Below are 25,700 nucleotides of genomic sequence, written 5' to 3'. Positions count from 1 at the left end.
GCATGCCCACAATCCAATAGAATAAGATAGAAAAACACAAATATATAGATGAGTCATATGACAAATCTACTAAACTTGTCCTCAAAGGAGAAGTCACTGGTCTTCTAGATTGCAGCTCACCTCCTGACCATACCATTTGACCTTAACCAATTTTAACAGAGGGCGCTTATTTTGTCAAACCATCAGCATATTATTTCCTCACATACTGGTCAAATAATTGCAAATTGACCAACGTCTATCACCGAATGGGGATAGACCAGGAGGAGGACCACTAGAATGGATAAGTATGGGTGCCGTGACATGCCTATTATTGTTGACAATGCTACATCCAAAGTTGTCAAAACATAACATTTCTCGCTGATTGAAGATATAGCAGTACACAGTTACATTATACACGGTGAAGAAAAAACTGACGCGAATGAAAAAATAATAGTGCTGACATTCAGAGGTACATTTTGCAACATATTACTCTTATCTATCTAAGCAAAACCAGTCCCAGGATACATTTGAGATTGCTCACCAATAAACCATCCGTGATGGAGCAGGTCTGGGTGCAGAGTCATCGAAGCAAAGAAGCGAAGAAGCAGAGATCCGGAGGTTGAAGGCAGGAAAAGCACAATTGCCCTCGTGATTCTTTTTTCATTTCTAGCAGTAACCAAATTGTTGAACTAATAGCAACATAAGAAAGTTTTCATAGCTAACACAGTCTAGAAGAGGATGGAAACAAGGCTTGCAACCTAAAGAAGATTAATTTTTAGGGAACATTCATGACTTGAATGGACTGCAACATGTCAGACACAGCAATGACAAGGTCACCTGATTTGATCATCCCCCGGGCCTTAAGCAAGGAGAAAGTTCTGTTGAGGTTGCTTTCCATATCATCAGAGAAACTAAGGCGGAAGGGTATAAGGCCCCACTGCAGATTGAGACGCCTCCGCACAGATATCGTGCTTGTAAATGCAAAGATTGGGCAGTCAGGTCGGCAACGTGACAGGAGAGATGCCATATGCCCGGTCTTTGTGTAAACAAAAAGCGCGTCCACCGCTAAATTGTTCGCTGAAATAACAATTCAACCCACATCAATATCGAGAGAAAAAGTGGGAAAAAAGTTCCAACACTAGCATCCAGAAACACCATATCTTTCTCCTCGTGATAGAGAAAAAAAGAGAGTAGCAATAACTAATCATGTAGCATTAGTTATAGATACACTGGCCCAATGGGCCAGCAGTAACAGCTAGAAAACCATTCCTACAACCCTTTTCTTTTGGGGAGATCCCGGGAGTCTGGGACTACTGTTCAAATTACATTAGCTGCTTAAAAGAGGGTGGCGTTTCTGATTCCAAGGACTCTAAGAGCTTAGTGCTATATTAGATACTGAAATATACAACAAAATAGAAAGGTTCAAGCCACAAAAGATTCAAATGAGCCCATCTATGATGCAACTGCCAGATATTAGTTCTCAATAGGAAACAGCATCCATATTCTGAGTAAGCTTGTTGATTTGGAGAAGAAAAATACTGCTGAGAAAACACTTAGATAATTCCTATCACATTCGAAGTGGGAAGGGTAGAGCAAAAGAATAATTACCCATCTTGGCAGCTGAATTGCAAATCTGTTCTGATATACTATCTGAGAATGAAGATGCTGTATCTGGAAGTTCCATAGCTTCATGACGTTTCTCTTCTCTCCACCACTTCTCAATTCTCACACTGACACTCCTCAGGACGGCCAATGCCTTTTCTGGGAACAAGCCCATGGCTGACTCACCAGAGAGCATTAGAGCATCTGCCCGCTGCCTAACTGCCTCAGAAACATCAGCTACTTCAGCTCTGGTTGGTGTAGGATATTCAATCATGGATTCAAGTAGCTGTGAGGCAACAATGACAGGTTTATTTAGATGCCTGCACTGCTGAACAATCCTTTGCTGAGCAGATGGGACCTGCTCCAATGGGATCTGAGCACCCAGATCTCCTCTTGCTACCATAGCTCCATCTGACGCTTGAATGATCTCTTCCAAGTTCTTTAATGAGTCAATGCTCTCTATTTTTGCAATAACAGCAATGTCACTGCATCATCACATCAAAATAAACTCCATTCAAAATTAAGAAAACACAACCTGGAAGTTCATAAAAAGATGATGCATGTGAACCCTACTGGAAACAAAATGAGCTATGAAAATGCAATACATGCAAGAAAGGGGATGATGCTCAAGCCGGTAACTCAACTCTAGGTAGCATATCTTTTTTTTGGTATAACAAGAAATACTTATTGGTCAGTAACTCAAAGCTAAATTGCAAATATTGCTAAATTTTTTAAATAGTTAACTACTGATCCTATAATAACACAATTTTATTCCTAGGCAAAAATAATATATATTAACAGTGCCAACAAAAGGGTGCACAAAAGCATACACAGTGTATTCAAAGGCACCACCAAAAGGCCAATCAAAGCAAAGGGATAAAAAAAAAACAATTCTCTCACCTTACTTAGAGTTCAATCAATCAATAAAGTCCATCACATAACAAAAAGCAATCTCCTAAGCACACTCTAATCTACTCCAAAAAAACTATACATAAAGGATTATTTGATAGCTTAATCCACTTTTTCATTGTTATCAAGAGTCTTATATTTTTTTCCTTCCCAATGGTCCAAAATAACGAGGAACAAAGAGATTTAATTGAGAAATTGGAAGATTTTGAGTTCAGCCAAACCATATTATCCTCTATCACTACAAATTGTCTATGTTTACAATCTTCTAAAAAAAGGCTTCCACCCCTTTTAGTTCCCAATCATGGATCTGTCTAGTGAACTTAGGGTTCCAACATCCAACCTCCCCTTCTTGCTCCCTCACTTTGGCTAGCCATACACCTTTAGTAATGCTATTAAGGATAATGCAAGGAAAACTACACCCAAGGATTCATCACCACACCACCAATCCATCCAAAACTTCACACTCCACCAATTTCCCACCCTAAAAACCATTCTACTCTTAAAGCTCTCACATCTGATTTTGATAGCCTTCCATACTCCCACCCCATATTTTTCCCTCACTCCTCTAGAGCCCCATCTCCAATGCTATTTTCCGAGCAAAATTTTGTTAAGGATAGACAAACTTCTAATACCCAAGCCCCCACTTCTCTTATCCATTCAAACTATCAACCAATTCATCAAATGCAGATTTCTCTCAAGGGGCCTTCAACCTTAAACTAACCTTCCCTAGGATGACAAAAGGAGACATAAGGTAAATTGGCAAGCTAGAAAGGGTGTTTTGCATCAGAGTCTGCCTTCCTCCTTTAGGTATTGTCTCTTACACTTAACAAATCATTTCTAAAAGCTTTCCTTAATGATTTGAAAAGAGCTCCCAAAGGAAGGCCTAAATATCTAATGGAAATAGTTCCCACGCTACAGCCTAGAACCTTGGCTAGAACTTCCACATTGGCAACTCTCCCAATCGAAATCAATCAACATACTTTTCTCCAAATTGATGTTTAGGCGTGAGATTGCCTCAAACCACATGAATGTCCAACTTAACTATTCCATTTGCTCCTTTGTGGCATCACAAAGAACAAGAATATCATCAACAAATAACAAGTGGGACCTTCATTCCCTATTCTCTTCCACTAAGTAAGAAAATTGTGATGAAGCTCCCTCCCTTTGCTCTACTTAAGATAATGGAGAGTGCCTACATCAACAAAATGAGAAGATATAGGGACAAAGGATCACCTTGTTTTCAAGCTTCTAGAACTCTAAAAGAATACTCTATTAGCCAATACAAAGAACCGAGCCATAGAAATACACCATTCAATCCAACTTATCCACTTTTGACTAGATCCCATTTTTTCCAAAACTGCTAATAAGAAGTCAACCCAAACCCTTCCTCTTCCCTCCCCTCCTCCACCCCCTAAAAGAAAAAAAAAATGATCGGTCTGAAATTTCTTAAATCATTTGAACCATTTTTATTTTTTATTTTTTTGGATTAGCATTATAAAAGTGACATTTAAGCTTCTCTCAAAAGATCCTAGCTCGTAGAATTCACTAAAAAAGCCCTTTACTTTTCACAAGTTCTCAATTGAATTACCAAAAGGCAAAAGAGAAGTCATCCAACCCTAAGGCTTTATCCCACACAAACTAGAAAGAGTTTAAAAGACCTCCTCCTCAGAAAACGAAGTCTTCAAACGCCTTGATTCACCTCTACCCAATGTTTCAAAAATCATTCCACTAATACTCGGTCTCTAATCTACCAACTTAGAAATAAGGCTATGAAAAGTGTTTACCACCCCCTCTTTTATGTTTGCATCCTCAGACAACATTTCACTATTCACCCTTATTTTAGCCAAATTATTCCTCTTCCAATGAGCATTTACCATGTCATGGAAGAACTTCGTAGTTTTATCTCCTTAAAGCCATAATTCTCTAAATTTTTATCTCCACAAAACTTCTTCCATTGCTGCCCATTCACAATACTCCTCCATTGATTGCCTCCTAGCCTCATTCTCCACCCTCGAAAGAACAGTTTCCCTTTCCTTTACATTCAAGAAACCAATCTAATTCAGAGCTAAAATTTTATTGGTAGCAATATTCCCAAATACCTCTTTATTCCAAGCTTTTAGATCCTATTTCAGAGCTTTCAACTTGGTTGCCAAGATGTAGCTAGACGAACCCCTTACAGTGTAACTCACCCACTAATTTCTAATCAGGTCTTTGAACTCTTCCTCTTTCAGCCACAATTTTTCAGTGTGATTGAAAACCAGTCTAGGCAAAACACTTGGGTCAAGCTATTGAAATGATTTTTCCATTTTCTGGAAACTAGGAAGCAATTCAGCCTAGTTGATGACTGATACAGTAACACAAAATACAAACTGAAAGAAGATCAACCAAACCAAAACTACCAAACTAAAAAATTTATGGATATAAAGGAGAAGAATGAAAATATTAATCCCTTAATGATAAGAGGTCTACCTATGGGTATTAGAAAAACATCCCTTGTAGGAGAGGAGTGGTAGAGGAGTTCAATATCATCTAGTTTGTTGATTCATATATTCTACTTGGAAGGTAGGACATTTGAGTGGGCTAAAACATGGCTATGCCTCATGAATCATTTGAGAAAATGGTCATGGAGATTTTCAAAGAAGTGCAATGGATGGTGGAGGTGACTGGTATGCTCAAAGCATGAAGATTCTTATGCTTTGGGGTTTCAGGAAGTATCATGAATATTTTTAGCCAGTTCCTGAAGGGATTAAGCTTATGTTGATACAAAAGCTCTTCTTGGTTCAACGGTGAGTATAGAAAGAGAGGCATGGATGGACTTTTGAAGACCTTCAACGACCCCCTTTTAAGCTAAAAAATGTATTGCCTTTTCAGGTTTGAAGTAAAATAAGGTCCATAGAGCTTATTTATGGCCTTGTTGAAGTTTATGCTCCCTTGATTTAGACCCTGAAGACCTTGTATAGTGTACTAGGGTGATACTCATTTTCGTTAATGAAATAAATTATCTATTAAAAAGCAATGATAAATAATCCATGAAACAATGAGAATATTCCATTATCCTTCTTGTAGTTTCCGTTAAATGCCTTTTGGCTTTTTGTATCACAAAACAAATAAATACATTGGTAAACAAATAAATAAATTATAACTTTATCCTCAAGAAAATGATACTCTCCAAATGGACTCTTCAACTTGTTACTTCAAAAAGATGTAATGGCATATCTTACAATCATTTTCCAAAGTCAAGGGCATTGATACATCATGTCTTCAAAAAGTCCATTAGGAGAGAGAATAACATTGTTTTTATAAAAAAATGAGTGCATGTATGAAACCTATATGCTTACCTATCACGAGATCTTGCAGCAATATAGCTTTTGAGATGCTTAATCACTTCAGCAGACTTGACAAATGATATTGCAATAAAATCAACACCCTCTGCAATCCCAAAATCTATGTCCAGCCAATCCTAAGGAAAGAAAAAGCTTGATTGTTAGCTGTCATTTTAGTGAAACTAAAAAATTTAGATGACTCAAACTGAATTTTGTTGAATTTGATGACCGTGAACTTATTACTTAATTCTTATTTTAAGTACTAAGGTTTGTTTGACCGTTTAACTTAAAAATCTTTTAGAACTATCAAATTTTGCATATTTACCCTTCTTAATATTAAGTAAAGAGCTCATGAGAGAGAAACAAAAGGAAGAAAGAGCTGATCCTTATAGTAGAAAGTTGATAAAAGATGAGATTTTTACACAATAAAGAAACAAAATTATTTTGGATTTAGGAAAAGTGATTTATTTCAACTTATTACTTTAGCTTAATTTTGATTTTAAGTAGTATCAGTAAGTTATTATACTAAATATATTGAATATGTTTAATAACTTAAATTACACTATTAAGTCAAATTAAGTTGATTTACCAAATGCCCCCTTAGGTGGCATTTGTTAAAACTTCATACTTAATATTTAATGACTTAAAATGATATATATTTTATATATATATATATATATATATATAAGAGATTGTATTAATAAATGCAAAAGACACACAAGAGTACACAAGTTGCATACAAAGAGCGCCAAGCGAAAAAAGAAAAGAGGAAACAAAAAGTACTCCCTTCCTCAACCACAACCTAAACAATTTATGAAATCAACCATATGTGTACAACCTCCACCTATATAAACCTTGATCCATACAAAGAAATTGTTTAGGAATATATTTTTTAGCCTTTGATCAAACAACTCCTCACAATCAAAATATCTCTTATTTCTTTCCTTTCAGATTGTCCAAAAATGCAAGGAGTAGCTCTCCAAAATATGGCTTCTCTCTATAAAAGAACCATACCACCCTAAGAGGGTCTCCTTAACCCACTAAGAAATAATCCACCAAAGACCAAAAATGGAGAACACCAACTACCATAATAATCTCGCCTTGTCACAATGAAAAAGGATATGATCAATGGACTTTTACTCCTCTTTGCACAATGCACACTTGCTGGCCAAAATCCACCCTCTCCTTTGAAGCTGATCCAGAGTCAACCTTTCCCCAACAAGCCTCCCAAGAGAAGAAACTCACCTTTGAAGGAATACATGGGTTCCAAACTATCTTTAAAGGGAAAGGGATGGTTCCATCAGTCTCCACCAAAGAGTAAAGCCTTCTTACATAGAAAACTCCTTTGTTATCTCTCTTCGAAACTACTCTATCCTCCTACTCCCTCTTCATTGATTATCCTTGGAGTGTAGTAAGAAAACGCTCCATGACACCCAACTCTCAATCATTTAGGTTTCTAACAAAACCGAAGTTCCAATTCCCTCATTCTCCTCGTTTTTCCCAAAAATCAGCTGCTCATGCCTCTTTAAAATTAGATAAGGCAAACAAGGACGGGAAAGTCCCACATAAGGGCTCCTCACTACACCACATATCTTTCCAAAACTTCACCTTGCTCTCATTGCCCACCGCAAAGGAAATCATTGAATTAAAAAGCTCCTACTGCTTCCCAATCTCCTTTCAAACCCCAACCCCATAGGAATCTCTCAGTACACCTGACCTCCATCCCCCTTTCTACTCCCCAAACTTTCCCTTTATGATTTTCTTCCACAACAAATCTCGTTCACTAGTGAAACACCAACACCACTTACAAAGAAGGGTCTTGTTAAACAACAAAAAAGAACGAACACCTAGCCCTCCTTTTGACTTTGCTTTACAAATGGTAGACCACTTCACTAAATGTATTTTCTTCTCTAAGACCCCTTTTCCCCATAAGAATTCCCTTTGAATCTTCTCTAATTTCAACTTTACAATTCTTGGGATGGTGAACATAGACATAAAATAGATCGATAAATTGGCTTATTGGGAAAATCAACTTAAAACTTATATAGAACTAGGGTTAATTTCACCCATCCCCTTTGAAGTTTGGTAAAAATACACCTAACCACCATTGGTTTCAAATTTCATCGGTTAGTATTATAAGCATCTTTGTGTACTGGCAATTTTGAGTCAAAATTCCCGTTGTGTTTCTCCTAGTTAAATCACTTCAAATCCTCTCTTGGACTCTTGTCATTTCCAAATTGTTCATGATTGAAAATTCCTAGAGGAGATGGTAAATGTTTTTTAGGTGATGAATGATATCAAACATTGGTCAACTAAGTTTTAATCTTTTATCCTTTTGTTGAAAAATGGAGTTTAAGCTAAAAAGTGTCAAATTTTGTGTTTAAAACATTTCAATCAATTTCTAATCAATCAAAATTCAATCACATTTGCGAATCTTCATTATTTTCCAAACGAATCTTGGTCGATTGATGGCTTTTAAAACCCTAGTATTTAAGCCCTATTTTTAGAAAAGGGAGGAAGCGTTGTGAGAGCTAGATGACCTCCCTTGAGCTTCAAGTTTCTTACCTATTTTGAGGGTATTTGGTTTGAAAGAAAATTTTATGGGTTTGAGTTGAAAATCATCTTTAAAGTGAGAAAATTTCTTTTAAAACCGGTTGTTTCAACGTAGGTTTCATCCCTACTCTCATACTCATCATATTTGGGGTAAAATCCAAATTTCTTCTTGTATAGATTCAAGAAGAGGCTAAGATCAAGTTTGATGTGGATTCCAAGTGTGCTCCAGAAGAAGAAAATGGGTAGCTAAAGTTTGAAAGTTCTAGACAAGTGGTCCGAGAGAGAATTGAAGGTTTGGGCTAGGTAAATCCTTGTGCACTCAATTAATTTTCTTCATAGTGGATGTTTTGATCACTTGAGACCTATGGTTTTTTTATTCTCTTCAGAGGTTTTTTATGTTAAAATTTTGGCGTCAATGTCTCTTTATCTTTATCTCATCTTTTGATTAGTTTATATTAGCTTATGAAATTTTCATTAATTTATTCTATTGAGTGATTGAGGTTATGAGCTGAAATTAGATCATTTAAGCTTTGAAAGAGAATGAAATATTTTTGTTTTGGTGTTGATGTCAATGGACATATGAAAATGTGAATTTGAGTTGATAAAATGTCTTATATATCTTGGTTGGGGAGTATTGACTCATTTGCATGGGAATTGCATTGACTATTTTGTTGGGAAAGTTTTGGTGCATCCATTATTGCTTGTTAGTAAGATTAAAAAAAATAAAAAAAATTGGAAAATCAAGGGAGTCATTAGCATTGGTGAGATACCATCTCAAATTGTTTTAAAACAACTATTCACCCCCTTCTCAGTGTAATCCATAGGTGAGATTCATCTTTAAGTACCCTTATAGATTTATTTCATTTTTAAAATTTATTTTTCAAAGAGATTTTAGGTAGGTATGTTTAACAATTCTCTAAAAAATAAATTTTATTCTCTAAAGAATAAATGTACAAATGAAATACATCTACAAGGGTGTTAATCGACAAAATTTGAAACCAATGGTGACTTGCTGTATTTGTAGTAAACCTCTAGAGGTGTAATGAAATTAATGCAATAAAACTATTAAATTGACATATTTACCCTCATTGGTATTATGTAATAAGGTTATGAGAAAATAAGGGAGGTAGAGACATGGGCAACTAAGTTAAAGAATATATGAGATTTAGAAAAAGCTAACTATTTTAACCTATTGTTTTAAGTCATTTCTAAATTTAAGTTAATATATTAAATTATTTTACCAAATATATTTAATGTGCTTACTGACTTTCAGTCATTTAGTCATATTCCATCATTAAGTAGATTTATGAAACACCCTCTTATCCAAGTGAAACATTTTCACATTTCAAAAAAGATGTTTACACTAAGAAGATTGCAACTCATTTTTTAAGTTTCATAGTAATTAAGGGAAATTTCTACCAAAAAATTAGGCAAAAGCCTTGATGTTTGCATTATGAAGTTATGACAAATTGTCTTGTGTCTTAATGTAGCTTAACACTAGAACTTTTCACATTTAGCTTTAAGAAATAGATTTCACAATGAAAAATGAAAAGAGAAAAACAGAAGCACCAACCTTAGAAGAAATTGTGGGGAGCATGGCATTACGTTCTCGCACCAAACTCCCATCCCGCCAGAAAGTTAAATTAGCCCTTGGTAGCAGCAGTCCAGGATCAGTACATCGACACTTGACATCTGGACCAATCTTCTCAATCACATCAAACCTCACCATTCCACCATCCACAAGGAGTTCATCACCAACTTTCACATCTGAGTCAGATTAAAGCTCAATTGAGAATTTAATGAACATTAAACATGTGCATCTAAGCATGTTACAACAAACACAAGCATTCATTAGTTTTAGTAAAGAATGTAGCACATTTCAACCAAAAGATGATACTAAGATAATGACCTTCGGCGAAACCATCATAGTTGACGTTGATGGTGCGTTCTGGGCGAGGTGAATCAAAAGCTCGGACGCTAAAAGTCCATATCTCACCATCCTGCATAAAAGAAAAAAGAGATATTACTATAGTATGTTCCCTGATTGCACCTCCCTTTATACAATAAGGTGCAAATTGCATTTGTATTAATTTCTTAGCAGAATTTGTTTAAAGGCCAAAGGGGAGCAAATGAGACTTGAGCCAACCCCATCCCTCCAAATGAATAATTGCATGACAATAATAAGCAACTTCAATCACTTTCAAAGATCAACAGAACTCTTTTTGTATGGTTAGACAAACGCAAAGGGATGCTATGTTCATTTCAGAAAATGATTCTGGCACAGAGACTAAATTAAGCTGACGATGAAATTTTTACAGATTTCCAAATAACCTTCTCAACTGAAAATAAAAAACTTTATCTATGTTGAGTGACCATTTATTTAAATGGTTCATTGAATCTGATGAAGAGAAAAGGATAGAAAACTCATACAAGACCCAAGAACTATTTAAATAAATTTCATTGCAATTACTCCATGCACACCATTTTAATCCACGTTGAAGCATCAAAATATCACCATATCACAAAAATGTCTCCATTACAAAAACCCATTTCCAGATAAAAGCACTAGAGAGAAAGCATCTAGTCAAAGTGTAACCATAAAGTATGCTGATTTACAACCTAAACATACACCAATACATCAGACACTCCTGTACAATTGCCTCTAACCTTGAAACTCCAAACCTTGTACAAGAATGCACTTTATTCTAGAAAAAATTGGCAATAAACAAGTAAAGAAAGAATTTGAAATGAAGGTAACAAGTGAGAAAACTAACTTATATCACCAGATCACTCTGTTAATCTGTACAATTCAAGCCTGAATCACAATTCATGTTAAAATTGCTGACACCACAAGTGAATTGTGAGAATTTGAGGAAATGAGAATGAAATGAAGGTAACAAGTAAGAAAACTAACTTATATCACCAGATCACTCTGTTAATCTGTACAATTCAAGCCTGAATCACAATTCATGTTAAAATTGCTGACACCACAAATGAATTGTGAGAATTTGAGGAAATGAGAACTTGAGATTGTTCCACATATCAGTAAAAAACAAATTGCTCTCCATGGTGAGACACCATAAACAGTCATCCTGAATGTCTAGTACCTATGGCAACTATATCAAACAAGACTTTAATTTGAGGAAATGAGAACTTGAGATGACACAAACCACCAAATTGTACCACAAAACCATAATGCATCTGTTACAAAATTTTTCCAAAGATGAACTCTTCAATCCCACTGCATTTGGAAACATTGGTCTTTAGCTTGTAATTACTGTAGTTAGACATTCTAATAACGTCCAATAGGAATCCCATCTGATTAATACCAGAAGAGTCCAGAAGCATCTAACTTGTACCTTGAAAAAGTATAACCTGAGAAATGTTATTACAGGACATGCTTCAAGTAAAGATCATAATAATGTTCCCTCCTGCACAGACAGAAGACGTTTGCCAGCAAATCTTATGTCAAACAAGGAATAACTACTGCTTTATCACAAACTAGGACTGTTGCTTGCAAATCTTATGCCCCAAAATTTTTTTGACCTGTCAAATAGTAGCAATGTAAAAGCTTCAGAGTCCTCTAGAATAAATTGATTCCCAATATCACACGAGGAATTACACTCATTGAAAGGGTCTTTAGCCTAAAAGAGAAACAAAGAAAGCACTTATACCAACCCCTGACTTCACATGATCATATGTACTCCAATTTCAAAGTGTCCAGGGTGTTTGATAGGATGGCTTTCTGCATTCCTTCACTAATGTAGATGAACTACATGTGCAAAAGGTATATCTACCTTTTGTTCTCAAATGAATAAACATAGTTTTGATCTTGAAACAATGCACAAAAATACTTAGCCAAAAAACCAACTGCCCAAGTCTCCCAAAGCTTGTTTAAAAGATTTTCACTAATTTGAAAAACTTGGTTGATTCAATTTCATCTATCCATTACCTCAACCACATACCTTAGCCTCTAAGGGCTTTCAACATCTTGAAGTTCTTCATGAGAAAAGTAGTCTGAGAGAGGATTTAGAAGACTAGAGTTGGGAATACACTTAGGAGTTTTTTGACCCAGAATTGTCAATTTAACTAAAGCACTCACAAAGAGCCTGCTTGAGTTCAACAGCAGGATAGGCAAGTCAACCTCCACTTAGTTCTAAACACAATCCAAAAACAAGCTAAATACAAAAAGAAACTCAGGTACATTGAGCTTACGAAAATGAGGGACTAACTTGTAACTGTGAGAACTTTGTTAGGTAACTATAAAAGTGACATTTTCTTCAATAGCCACAGGTGATACTGCAGTCACAACAGAAAATATGTTACATCATTTCATGGGTTTGCTGGGGTGTTTCAGTGCCCTAAGAGTGCTTTCAAAACTCCAAAGAACCTGCTACACTGTTTGGCAATGCACAGGAGTGATTCTGTAAATGGAACACCAGGCTGTTTAAAGAAGCCAATTTTAAGTTCATGTTTGTGTTTAGAGACTGCTTTTTGGTTTCAACAGGCAAATTAACCGTATCTGTTAATAAATAAGGCACCCAACAAAAGCCGATAACCAGTAGATACCAGCCTAACTCAAAACCAAACTACCTATGAAGTAAAGGATAGATTAATGCCCCCATTAAATAACTGGACAAGTCCTTCACTTTTCCTTCAAAGATTCTTTTATTTCTCCCTTTCCAGATAATCTAAAACAGATATAAAGGAGTCACTCTCCAAACCACCTAATGACTTTCACTAACAAATCTACAATGCCAAACACACAGCAAGTTTTTTAACATAAAAAATCAAGGAGAATACCAAATACCCCAAATTGGAGCCCACTTCTAATGGATTAAAATCTGCTTCACTAACTTCTCTGTGCTCTAAACAAAGTGATATAACACAAATGGGTGAAATGTTCATAACATCATTCCCTTCTTTTCTTTTTTATTTGTTATTTTTTATTATCAGAACATTTACCCTCATGCAGTAAGTCTTTAAACATGCAAAGGAAAAAAACAAGACATCCCAAACAGGAGACCCCAAAAACATTAAATTGGAGCCCAATTATTTTCACTAACTCTTTCATGCATATTGTGTTCTTTAGCTAAGTGATATAGCACCAGTGGATGTATTAGGCGCTGTCCGGTAACTATTTTCAAAAACAGTTCTAAAAAATGATTTTTGAAAACTGTCATATGTTGTTTATAGAACAAAATCAGTTTGGGAATTTGAGATTTTTTAACTTGTTTTTAATATTTTTAAATATGTTTCAAAAATAATTTTTATATTTAGTGCTTTAATTTTAATCATTCTACATGTCTGTATAATTATTTTTTAAAACGGCCTTCGAAAAACAATTAAAAGATGTTCTCTGAAAACACTTTGTTTTCTACTTTTAAGAACAAAAACAAAAAAAACAGTTTTCTAGTTGTTAAACATGTTTTCCTATTTTTTTCTAGAGAACAAAAAACTGTTATTAAAAACAGTTGTCAAACAAGCCCTTAATTTTCATATTGACAGTTCCTTTTCTTCTCTTCAGCTGGATTATATCAACATCCAACAAACTACAAGAACAAACAGAGAGTGGAAGAAGAGAATGTTCCCTCACAAGTTATTGGGTTTATAAATTAATCCTTTTGAAGGGCATTAAGTTGAAGTTAACAGGGAAGTACATCAGAATCATGTCATATCTGAATTCATATAAATATGCAATTGAAGGAAGCCTTTAAGGAATATTTCCCATCAAAGCCCATAGAAAATAAACCAACATTATGAGCAGAGAGAGAGCATGTCTGTGCCTTCTTGTCGGCACATACCTTTCTGTGTCCATATATTGTTTCTAATGATTAACAACTCACATCGATCTGACATCTGATCAGTGCCTAGCTTGGTACCCAACACTTACATATCAATTGCATAAAGTTGGTCTTTCACCTTCAACAGTTCAACTTCTATTATCCACCATGCATATTGGATTCAAATCAGGTTGAGTTGAAGTTAATCCCAGTTCAATTGGATAAATTTAGAGTTAGCCACCCAATGAAACATGGTATAGAAAGGTAGAGAAGAAAATCAATTTGTGCTCAAACTCCCAAGAACAAACCAAAAACCACCAAATAATACAACATACTAACCCTAAAAGCAATTGACATTCGCCCAATTAACTTGTATCCTAAAAAAAACTCAGTCGGTCCATCCATTAATTTGTGACAAGTAAGCTCATAGTTATAACCAAACAAGAAGAAAACGAATCCAAAATACCTCAGCTTTGGCTGACGGAGCACCACCAAGTTCCCCCATGTGAATCTCACTCCCCTCAGTGTCCATCATGATCGCAACAGCAAAGCCCTTCTCCTCATTCAATCTCCTCACACGCTCAATAACGCGGCGATGCCACTCACGTGTACCATGGCACATGTTGATACGCGCCACATTCATTCCACCAACTGCGAGCGCCTCCAGCTGCTCGAACCCACACGTGGCTGGGCCAATCGTGCACACAAGCTTCGTCCTCCTCGTGCTTCTGAATCCGTTCTCCTTCAGGTCGGTTTCCGTCACCGCATCCACATCGATCGAGCTCGAATCGGATGGAGGCGGAACATACTCCGGGGATGTCGCCGGAAGAACCCCTCCCTTACCGTTATCGGAGACCAGCACTTTGGAGGGAGAATTCGAATCGAGATCTGAAGACGAGGCCGAGATAGGCCTCCTGGCGAACGTAACCGGAAACCGCAGATTAGATGGAGGCGGGGAAAGTTTCAAGTAGGAGTGGTTGGGTAAGGTGAGATTCGGCGACCGGGAAGAGGAAACGACGAAATGGAGAGACTGAGACATGGATAAGAGTCTTGAATTGGAGGTCTGAGTAGAGCCGATGGCAGTGGTGGCCGGAAATTGTAGGAAGGAAGGAGGAAGAGAGGAAGAAAAATTGAGGATATCGGGAAGTAAGGTTGGGGGGTTTTATGGGGAGGATGAGGGCGGAGGAAGCGAGGGTAATGCAGTAGAGTTTTGAGCTTCGTAGTTGTCGCCCCAAACGGACAGCGAGAGAGTGTGTGGGGACATAATTTTGTATTGAAGTGATACTTTCAGGGTCACACTCCTTACCAGACCGTATATTCGTATCGACTTGTATGCCTAAGTGGAAAAAGGAATTTCCCTAACCAATATTTTTTAAAGGATTAATTTATTAAAAACGAGGAAAACATCTCAAATTTGTATAATTAATCATCCCATTTTTTAACTTAAGAGTAATCCATTTTTGACATGAATATCCTTTAATATTTTCATTATTTACATGTGTTTAAAAAAAATTATTATTTTTATTATAAAAAAAAAGGGTATTTTTATTTAAAATAGATTATTTTTTAAGTTGAAAAAAATTGAAAGTTTAATTTTTTTAAAATGGAGATGATTTCGGTTATTTTTAAAAAATATGAATTTTCAAAATTATTTCTAAATCCAGGGAAACTTTTTTAGGACTCGACCATTGTTTGAATCCTAGGATATTGCGTCACTGTTGAGTTTAATGCCAAAATAGCCCTTATAGCAAAATAAAAATCACCTTTGGTCCTTTTCCCAAAACTTTTGTTTAAGTCCTTGCCAATTAAAAGTCATATTATTTATTTTTTTTATATATAAATTGAAACTATATAATGCTTCACAAAAATTTATCTAAGGGATCTAAAAACAGGGCTTTTGAATGTTTATTTTATTTTCAATTTAAAAATCATGAATAATTGTATAAAAATAAATAAATATTTGACCACAACTGTCTGTGTGTGTTGAAATAATTAATTGAAGTTCATTTTAAATTTTGTATTACAAAATGTAATTTTTATGAGTTTTATCAAAGTCATAAAATATACCCACCAAATCTTCATCCAATGGGATAAATAAATAAATATAATATGCCTCCACTAAAAGAGAACTTGTATTTAACTAGTATGTTCTTCCTTATGGATTGCCTTTATGTAATTATAGCAAGTCACGGATCTACATGTGACATGCGATGACATGTATATATAATGGGGTTAGAACTGAATGTGGTAGAGGCAATAATCTAGGTCGGTGTGGCATGTTTCTACCCCTTTGGATATCTAAGGCTACATTTGTTCGAGTAAATGTGGTAGTCTTTGTGATAGAGGTTTAAATTTAGATGTATCATGCATCTAGTTGAGAGTGTAAGAGCTAGTATGTCAATCTCAGTCGAGGTAAAAGTTGATGGTGTGGATGCCTCTAGTAGTGTTAGAGTAGATGGTGTTGACATCTATGGGGCAGGGTTAATAACCTAAACTTAGGTCATAGTGGCGCAAATGAGGAAGCGCTAAGGTGCAATAAAAGTGGGTTAATGTATGGGATAAAGGTTGAGTCTAAAGAGGTTCCAATATGTAATAATAATAGGTCTAAAGTGGTGGAGGGTTGTACTCATTGTGGGTCTAAACACATAAGGAACTGTATTTATAATGGTTCTGAAGAGATGGGGGTTGGACTAATACTAGGCCTTAAGAGATGGAGGACTATACTAATACTAGGTTTAAAGAGGTAAGGGTTGTACCGATAGTGACTCTAAAAATATGGAGAATTGTACTAATGACGAGTCTAAAAATATAAGGGAAATGTACTAATGGTAGGTTTGAGGAGAAGGTGAGTTGATGACTAATATAACTATTTCTCCCTCAAGATGTCCTTCAGCCTTTAATAGGTGGCAATCAAACAACTATCGATTATGCTAGTGGTATACATTCTCCACGTTACATGTGGGAGGCAATAATATTCTTTTATAACAAACATAACATTAGTAAAGATGTGAAGAACATCAACAATACAAGTGCAACATTCTTCTGGTAGAGTTGTCAAATCCTTAACCTACTTGAGATATAATCAATGTCTAATATCAATTTCTCACATAAAATGATATATAATAATTTGATCAAATAAATATTGAACACGAAATGTAAATATACATAACATTAAATAAAGTACAAATTAATAAGTGAACAGACAAAGCAATAGTTTGGTATCACATAACTCTAACATCATCTATAAATATAATAAAGCGCCTTGTGATATGATGGTATCGTGCCATGTAAGGAGCATGGTAGTCCACCTGAGGTGCTACAAGCTCATTAGTGACAACGTGGTCATCCTTAGCATCCTATAATGTCGTATAGTGTTCATGATGCTATCTCCAATCATGTTGGCCTTGATCATGTTAGTTTATGAAGTGAAAATCACTATCCATGGAGGATTCTTAGGGAATACCCTAACCAAGTCCAAACTATCATAATACATGCTCATGACGATCCAATCAACAATATCAAAAGGTAGAAGTGGCGACATTGTTCGCCAAATATTTGATCAATTAAACAAATGTTAGAAAACAATGCTAGTATGTTATCTGTGTAAGAATGTCATAATACTTTATATATTCAAATCTTAGTAAGGATATGATAATAACAACCTTGTGGGAACAAAATTACCATTTAGCCTAAACCCAATTAGATCTCTATCTATCAAACTCGTCTATAAATGTCACCAATACATGGTGATTAGTGTTCGTATGAGATAAAGGAACCCTCAACATACTCCTAAATGCTTTGGCCAAGAGTCCATGATCTACATGTATTGGTAATCTCGAAAGTGATCTACTAAGACAATCCATGCGTAACTACTCTCATGACCATAACTAGAAAAATAAGTTATATAATGTTAAAGTACACATAATTTAAACAAAAATATCTAATTGATAAAATCATAGTTATATCTACATCAATTGCAATGGTCATGTAATATGAGAAACTCCATCTAAGCTAGTTCAACATAACTCTCTATAAAATGGGTTAGTGTTGCATTCCCCTAATTATATCATGCAATCTCATTGAAGTCTCTCAACATAGGTAGATCATTGACTAAAGGTGGGTTATTTGCAAATAAGGCATTACCCACCAATAATAAAATGTATGTTCTAGTTGTTGGGATAAAACCCTTAAAAGTAAGACATGATGTAACAAAATTAAACATGAGCTTCCACATTTTTATTCATTATTTACACTAGTATTGATTTGAACATTCAAATTCATATCACTTGTATTGTACATGTCTTTGTTACATTAAGAGTTGCACAAAAGATATAAGTCATGACAAATGTCAAGCTCCACCAATTGAACACCTAATAACTCCTCATAAAGGGCATGTCAATAATATTTTATAGTACTTATGATAGGAGAACCATGCACATGTAATCTGAATAACACTATCATGTCTTGTAATGTGATGATCATCTCACCAATCGAGATGTGGAATGCGTGCCTCTAGGCACCACCTCTCCACTAATGTAGTAATCAAATGCCGATCAAAGTGAATATGACCCACTCAATGCAAATCATAAAATCCAAATTATGTAATGCACAATCGAATATGATTATCCAAAATCCAATCCCGTGTGAATCGTTGTCGACAAGTCAAAATGTCTTGGATCAACATGGATGGTGGATGATCAATGCTAATGTTGAAGGTTGAGCACGAATGTATCCTCTGAATCAAGATGAATAGTTATTGTCTATGTGTCCATGTTTACATGTGGAAAAGTACATAGCCAGTGTTAATTGTATTCTAAATAATTAAGCAACTAACAACAATCACATTTGGTTCAGCCAAGTTGTACAACTGGTGGAGACATGTGACTCAACCAAATGCACTAGACCTTGCCCATTTTCAAGAAATTAATTTCAATTTAAAATTAGATGGATGTATTAGTAAAGATGTTCAAGTGCACATATGAAAAAGAATGACCTAAATGCACAAATTATCAATGTTATGACATGGTTCTTAATGTGTCTCCAATTGAATAAATACATTCATTGATTTGAGTTGATGCATGCTTAGCAATTGATTTGCGCAAACTCTTTAGGTAAAAATTTTTAAAAATTCAATTGCATATGTAACGACCTGTTGTCTCTAATGTAGATATTGTTTACTTTGGATTTAATGAACTCTTATGGCTTTAAAATGAGTTTATATGGTCAAAAGGAATCTACTACATATATAGTGTCAAAAACCTTTTTTCTTATCCAATATAAGATATCATATAAACCCTCATCTTCATTGCATCACGACACTAGATCAATACTAGAATTTAGGATATGAGGCTTTAACACAATGGATGGAAACTTCCATGTGGGTTTTGCATGTGAGAATGAATACAAATAGAGAGCACTCAATTTTGGTATTTGTCGCATGTTTTGAATTATTGTCATGTTGTCTCCATGTGGGCATCCACCTTGCTTACGATGAAGCAAAAATGTAATTGGATGGCAACTAAATGGGCCAACTTTGTGGTAAGTTCATTGAACCTTTAAAAAGATTAAAGAGTATTATCGGTATTACATGTCATGCACTGTTTAAGGGTGGACTTCTAAGGGGGATTATGTTTTAATTTGAGCTAATTAGCCTAGATTGCCACAAACTTGGGTCACCAAATGTTCATTATTCTCAAAATCGAGCACAATTACATATTTTCTTTTGTCTTTTTGTTTTCTTTTTTTAATCCCAACTAAGACTTAAACTTGACTCTCATTTTAATAAATATACTTATTATATGAGAGATTAGTCTCTATCTTAATCAATAAGAGAGATTCCAAGAATTTAAGCTTATTTTGAAAATGCTATCTTTATTCTTAGGTAAAAGTCTATAATATAGAATAAGGTTTCATCCAATCTTAAGTAATAAAAGAGACATAAATAAAAAGGGTTGTAGATTAATGATGAATATATTTTAGAGCGATAACATAGGATCTAATAAGATATGTCAAAATGAACACTCCAACTTAAAAGGATATATTGCTTTGTGGCTATAATTGAATTCTATATTCACAAAATTTAATTAATGAGATAAATTTGTATCATATTAATAACGAATTTTCATAACCATTTCTTTTAAATAAATAAAAAGTAGGGGGATATATCTAAAAAATTTCCATTTATCATTTCTTTACATTTTTTTCCTCTTTTTATCTTCTTATATTCCAAACTTTTGTTTCATGGCATTTATATTTTGTAGCAATGTAAAAAGTTTGCCACTATAAATATATTTACATATAAAAAATGGTCATATTCCTTCTAAAAGATAAAAATACTAATACTTGGTTTTTAAAATAATATAATGATTTATTTATTTAAAGATAAATTTTTACATCGAAAAGAAAGGAAATTATTGAAAATTTTAGGGCTCGTTTGACCATATTTTTTAAAACTTGTTTTTACAAATTATTTTTAAGTTAGAGCATAAAAAATAGTTTTTAAAAATAAGTTTCAGAAAACATGGTCAAATGGGTCCATATTTTCCTTTTGTTTTTAAAACCTAGTAAAAACAACTCTTACTTATTCTTTAAAAATTGTTTTCAAAAAACAATGGACAAATTGTGTTACAAAATTTTAAAAACAGTTTTCTATTTTTAAAACTAGAAAACCATTTTTAAATCACATGACCAAATAGACTCTTAACATTCCTATTGTGGTTGTACACACGCGCATAACAATTATAAATCTTGTTTACTAAACACTTAAATATTACTTTAAAACTCACATAATTTTTTATTCTATGATTTATCAAATATTCAATTGCTCAGTGTTACAATTGATTTTTCTTCTAGTATAATTAAAATTGGTTTTGCAAAAGCTACAATAGTATTAAATTGGCTCTTAGACATGCTTGCTCACATCCACCATTTAATATGAGCTAATTAGAAATAGTAAATATATGTAGTGCCAAATTTTTTACAAAAGTTTAAGTTATTAAAACTATACATTTATTACTTATTACTTAATAATTCGAGTTGAATTTAAATTCAATTATATTTAAATTATTAACTTAAAACTTATTACTTAATTATTACTTTAAATATTAAGATTATTTAATGAAATTAACTTAAAACTTATTATAAATCATCAAATTGACGTATTTATCATCATAAATTATAACTACGGTAAAAGAGACTAAGTAATAGTAGAAGTCGTGAAATAGTAAAGGAGATTATGGAATAATTAGGGTAATGGAGAGTAAAAAAGTAAAATGAAGATGTATACTTAAAAATAAATTAATTGTTTTAACTTATTATTTAAAATTGTTTTTTACTTTAAACCATATCATTAAGTTATTTTACCAAATATATTTAATTTATTTAATGACTTAAATTAAGTTATTAAGCCACTTTAAATTATTAAGTTGATTTACCAAATACCCACTTAATTTATAGAAAATATTAAATGAAAAAGAAAATAAAATTGTATTTATCAAATAATTTAATTTTTTTACTTAATTCTTTTTATAGACAATCAAATAAAAATATTTTTATAATTTTTTCTTATCATTTCATTTTCTTGGATTTTTTCTTATAGTTTGCTTTCCCTTGAAACCAAATACAACCTAAAATAAGAAAGAATAAACAATGGTTGTAAGTAAAAGAATTAGTTTTTTGTCCTAACCATGAATATTTAAATTATTGATGAAGAAGTTAAATGATATAAGGTTTAATTATAATTACCTAAGTCCATGGAACATTACCTTGAATGATATAAATGTGACTTTAAAATAATATGAATATTGAAAAACTTCAAAATTTAAATTAAACTTAAATTATAATGAAAATTTCAATTTTATTACATATTCACATGATATATAGTGATAACTTGGGACCTATTCAATTTTTTTTTTTTTTTTAGATCTAGAGCTTCTATCTTATTTTTAATTTTTATTACTTTAAAGATTATATTTTGAACCGGAAAAAAATGTCTTTTCATACACTCAAATGCAAAAAAACCACTTAATAGGAATCCATATTTATAAAATCCAAACTTCAAATAGTTATCTAAAAATAATTTGGATTTTATGCTTCTTCTTTTTTTATCAAATGTACTACTTTTGATTATTAGGTAATCGGGAAGGATGAATCGTTGTTGAAAAGGAATCTATTGATTCTCTCCCAATTGGTTGGACCGTAAGTGTGATTTACTTCGCGGAGGAGGTCTCTAGTTCAAATCTAGGGTGACCTAATTATGTCGAGGAAAAGAATAGAATAAGTATCTAACTCCTTCATGCATGATTCACTTGGCTCAAGGTATATAAGTATCACATTTTAATAGTATAAGTATTATATTTGACCATCCTAAATACTACCTTTACCAATGAGTGCATAAAACTTGAATTATTTTTAAAATCATCTTATTTTGTCATTATTTTTATATGAGTGTGTCAAAACACAGTTTTCCAACAACGACTACAATTTCGTCTTCTACGACAATGAGGATTTATAATCATTGGTTAAAAGTTTAAAAAAAAAAAAAATCATTGTTATTCCTCTACTAACTCAAATCCCTTTCGTATCCAAATTATATTTCTTTCTTCGCACACTTCTAATTGGCTCACTTCTTTACATCAATCATCAATTGAAAATTTAAACATGATTTTAGTAAATTTCTCAAAATTGAAATTTGATTTAATTTCTAAGCAAATTCAAATATATTTATTTTAAACAATTAATTTAATCCCTCTCTAAAAAGCTAAAAGGTTTTTTTTTAAGCTTAAGGTTTATTCAACAAATTTATTATTGTGGCTTTTGAGTGATTTTCAAACTTCTTATTTTAAGAACTTTTAAACAAATATAATGTTTTTTTTTTATTAAATCAAGAATATAGAAGATATTAAAAATCAAAAATCAAAACAATTAAAAAATAATCCTTCTTAGAAAATTATGAGTTGTTGGTTAATAGGGACCTAATAATGAAATATGGACAAAATCAAATATAAACAAATGAATCAAAATGCATAATAATAAAGTAAAAAAAGTCATCATTCCTAATTGAAGAGTAGGAATAAAACTTAACATTTTCAAATTATAAATATCAATTTACAATGAGATGAAATTAATCAAATTATAGGTTCGGGTTATAAAATAATGTAACTCAAATTGTAAATATATAACTTAATTAATAATTTTTTTTTTGTTTATAATTGGGGAGTATTCTTTCTTGTAAGAAATTTGGTGAGCTTTGGGCCAAAATGGGCTTATTCCCAAACTTAATATTAAAATTGGGTTTCTTCCGAAACAATTGTTCAAAGTAGCCCTCATCTATCCACATAAGCATAAAGACCATTTTTTATGCTATTTTTGTTTACTTTCCCATTTGCTTCCCATCTCGTGATTTTTCTGTTCAATTTTTTTCATTTCTCTATTCAATTTTTTTCTTCAAACCCTAGCCCCACTAGTAGGCCACTGTGAGAGAGACATTGTTGGAGCTACAAATCATCAAGGTTGAGGTTGGTCCCAACCTTCTTTTTGGCTTGTTTTATGTAAAGTTTTTGGCACTTTCCCATTTTTTTTTCCCATCTCGTAATCTCAGTTTTCAGAAATATAGAGGGATCTTCCATTGAATCAAAATAGGGCACTTAGGTTTCTCCAAAACCTTTCCTAAAGATGTGACTGAATTAGTGTATGCTTGAAATAATTACCCTATGTAAGAGTTTCCAGAAAAATTATGTAAAACACATATACATATTTGTATTTTTGAATTTTTGTTCATTTTTTTTTCCCATTGCTTTTGCTTTTCTCTTTTGTTTACATCCTTCACTGCTATTTTAGCAAAAATGGTTTGTTATCATCCAAAGATTCAAGCCCTTAAGATGCATACGGGATCCATAAATCAAGAGTTTGGGTTATAAATAGTTTTCTAAAATGTTTCACCAACATCCAAACAAGAGTATTATTTTTTCAGCAATAAGAGATAAGGTTCTAGATGTGGGTTGAAGTTTCATGGAAAATGAAATTTTCTGGGGAAAATTAAAATTAAAAAGAATAAGAAAATAGGTTTTTTTTTTTCATTTCGTTTCTCCGTGAAAGTTGACTAGTCTTCAAGAGGAGCGTGGCCATTCTCTTTCACTCCCATCATTCCATCAGTCTCTTTGGTCAAAAGTCTTCTCTGTTTTCGTCAGTACTTCATCACTACTTTTATCAATATCCTCTCAGTAAAAGCAAAAATCCATGCCATTCACTAGGTATCAACATCATACCTAACTGAATTTTAAATGCTCTTTGGAATCCCAACAATAAAATAATCATTTAATTCATCTATCATTTTCACATGAAATGCAATAAAAATGAGAGACATAAAATTTGAAAATTGATTTAACACCTCAAAAAAGAAATGTTTGGAAAATGTTGGAAAATAAATAAAATAAAATAAAATTTGAAAATCCAATTAAGATTTAAGTGAAATTTGAAAGCTTAATCTTGTACTTTGAATTAGGAAAATAAATAAAGAAGTAATGCAATAAGTCATTAAGTTGTCATAATCTCATGTTTCATTCTATTAATTATGAATTTTTTTTAGTTGTAAAAAATTAACATATTTAACAGAGATTTTTTTTTTAAATTTAATTTTTAATATAAAAATACTAATTTAATTTTATCAATAAAATATTAAAAATTAATCTCATCCTAATTATCAAATTAGAAGAATAAACTAAACGCGTTTATAACCTAAACACATGTAAAACATTTTATTGGACCAAAAAATAAAATAAAATAAAATACGTCCAATTACGCAATAATAGACATAGTAGTAAGCTCAATAGTTTCTCAACATCCAAACAAGAATATTACCATTAGATAGTTTTCTAAAAATATTTTATAAATTTTTGTATTATATATAAGTATGTAGTAATTTTATGAAGAATAAGTTGAGCAAATTGTATTTCATATTTCAATTCTCGAACATAAATTTGTTCTTAAAAACAATTTTTAAGAACTATAGAATAAAGTTAGTTGACTTGTCTTTTTAGATGTGATATATATTATTGGAACTCAGGGAACTTCCTTAGTAGCCTTTTTTTTTTTCATGTGATTGTACAAATTGTCAATGGAGAACCCGTTAGGTAGAAACTAGTATTTAGGGAATGATGAAATAATTCTTATCCATTTCGATTATGCTACTACCCCAAACAAGGGTCCTAATGCCCATATTAATGTTTAGTATTACGACCAATGCTACAATTTATTGCCATTATTTAGGCCATCTAAGACATACTCATGATTTTTTTATTTAAAAATCAATAAAAGAAATTGAACCTAAACCCTATGTTATTTTATTTTATTTTTTGAATATAAAATGACACGTGAATTTGCTATCATGAGTTCTTCATCTCTATGAGTTCTTCATTTTGAAATATTTATTGATATTATAATATTAATTCATAATATCATCCTACACTTTACTTATACACTCATTTGCTTATAAATTGCTTTCATTTTAGTTGAATTTGGTATTTAAACATGAAGTTTTGTTACATTCCAATAT

At 32.9% G+C, this 25,700-nt stretch overlaps 1 protein-coding gene across 1 annotated transcript; it reads right to left on the bottom strand.

The window, feature by feature from the left end:
• Nucleotides 1-334: 334 nt before the first annotated feature.
• Nucleotides 335-15,504, bottom strand: LOC100246052 (pyruvate kinase isozyme A, chloroplastic). Its single transcript, XM_002279939.5, has 6 exons — nucleotides 14,616-15,504; nucleotides 10,276-10,366; nucleotides 9,940-10,133; nucleotides 5,829-5,950; nucleotides 1,588-2,066; nucleotides 335-1,056 (listed from the first exon to the last, which is right to left on the bottom strand). The coding sequence occupies exons 1-6, from the start codon at nucleotides 15,186-15,188 to the stop codon at nucleotides 755-757; spliced, it is 1,761 nt and encodes a 586-aa protein (XP_002279975.1). The 5' UTR covers nucleotides 15,189-15,504; the 3' UTR covers nucleotides 335-754.
• Nucleotides 15,505-25,700: the final 10,196 nt, after the last annotated feature.

Source organism: Vitis vinifera, chromosome 5 (genome assembly GCF_030704535.1).
Source record: "Vitis vinifera cultivar Pinot Noir 40024 chromosome 5, ASM3070453v1".
Lineage (NCBI taxonomy): Eukaryota > Viridiplantae > Streptophyta > Magnoliopsida > Vitales > Vitaceae > Vitis > Vitis vinifera.
The sequence above is the reverse complement of the archived record's forward strand: the minus strand, read 5'-3'. Positions and strand labels throughout refer to the sequence as shown.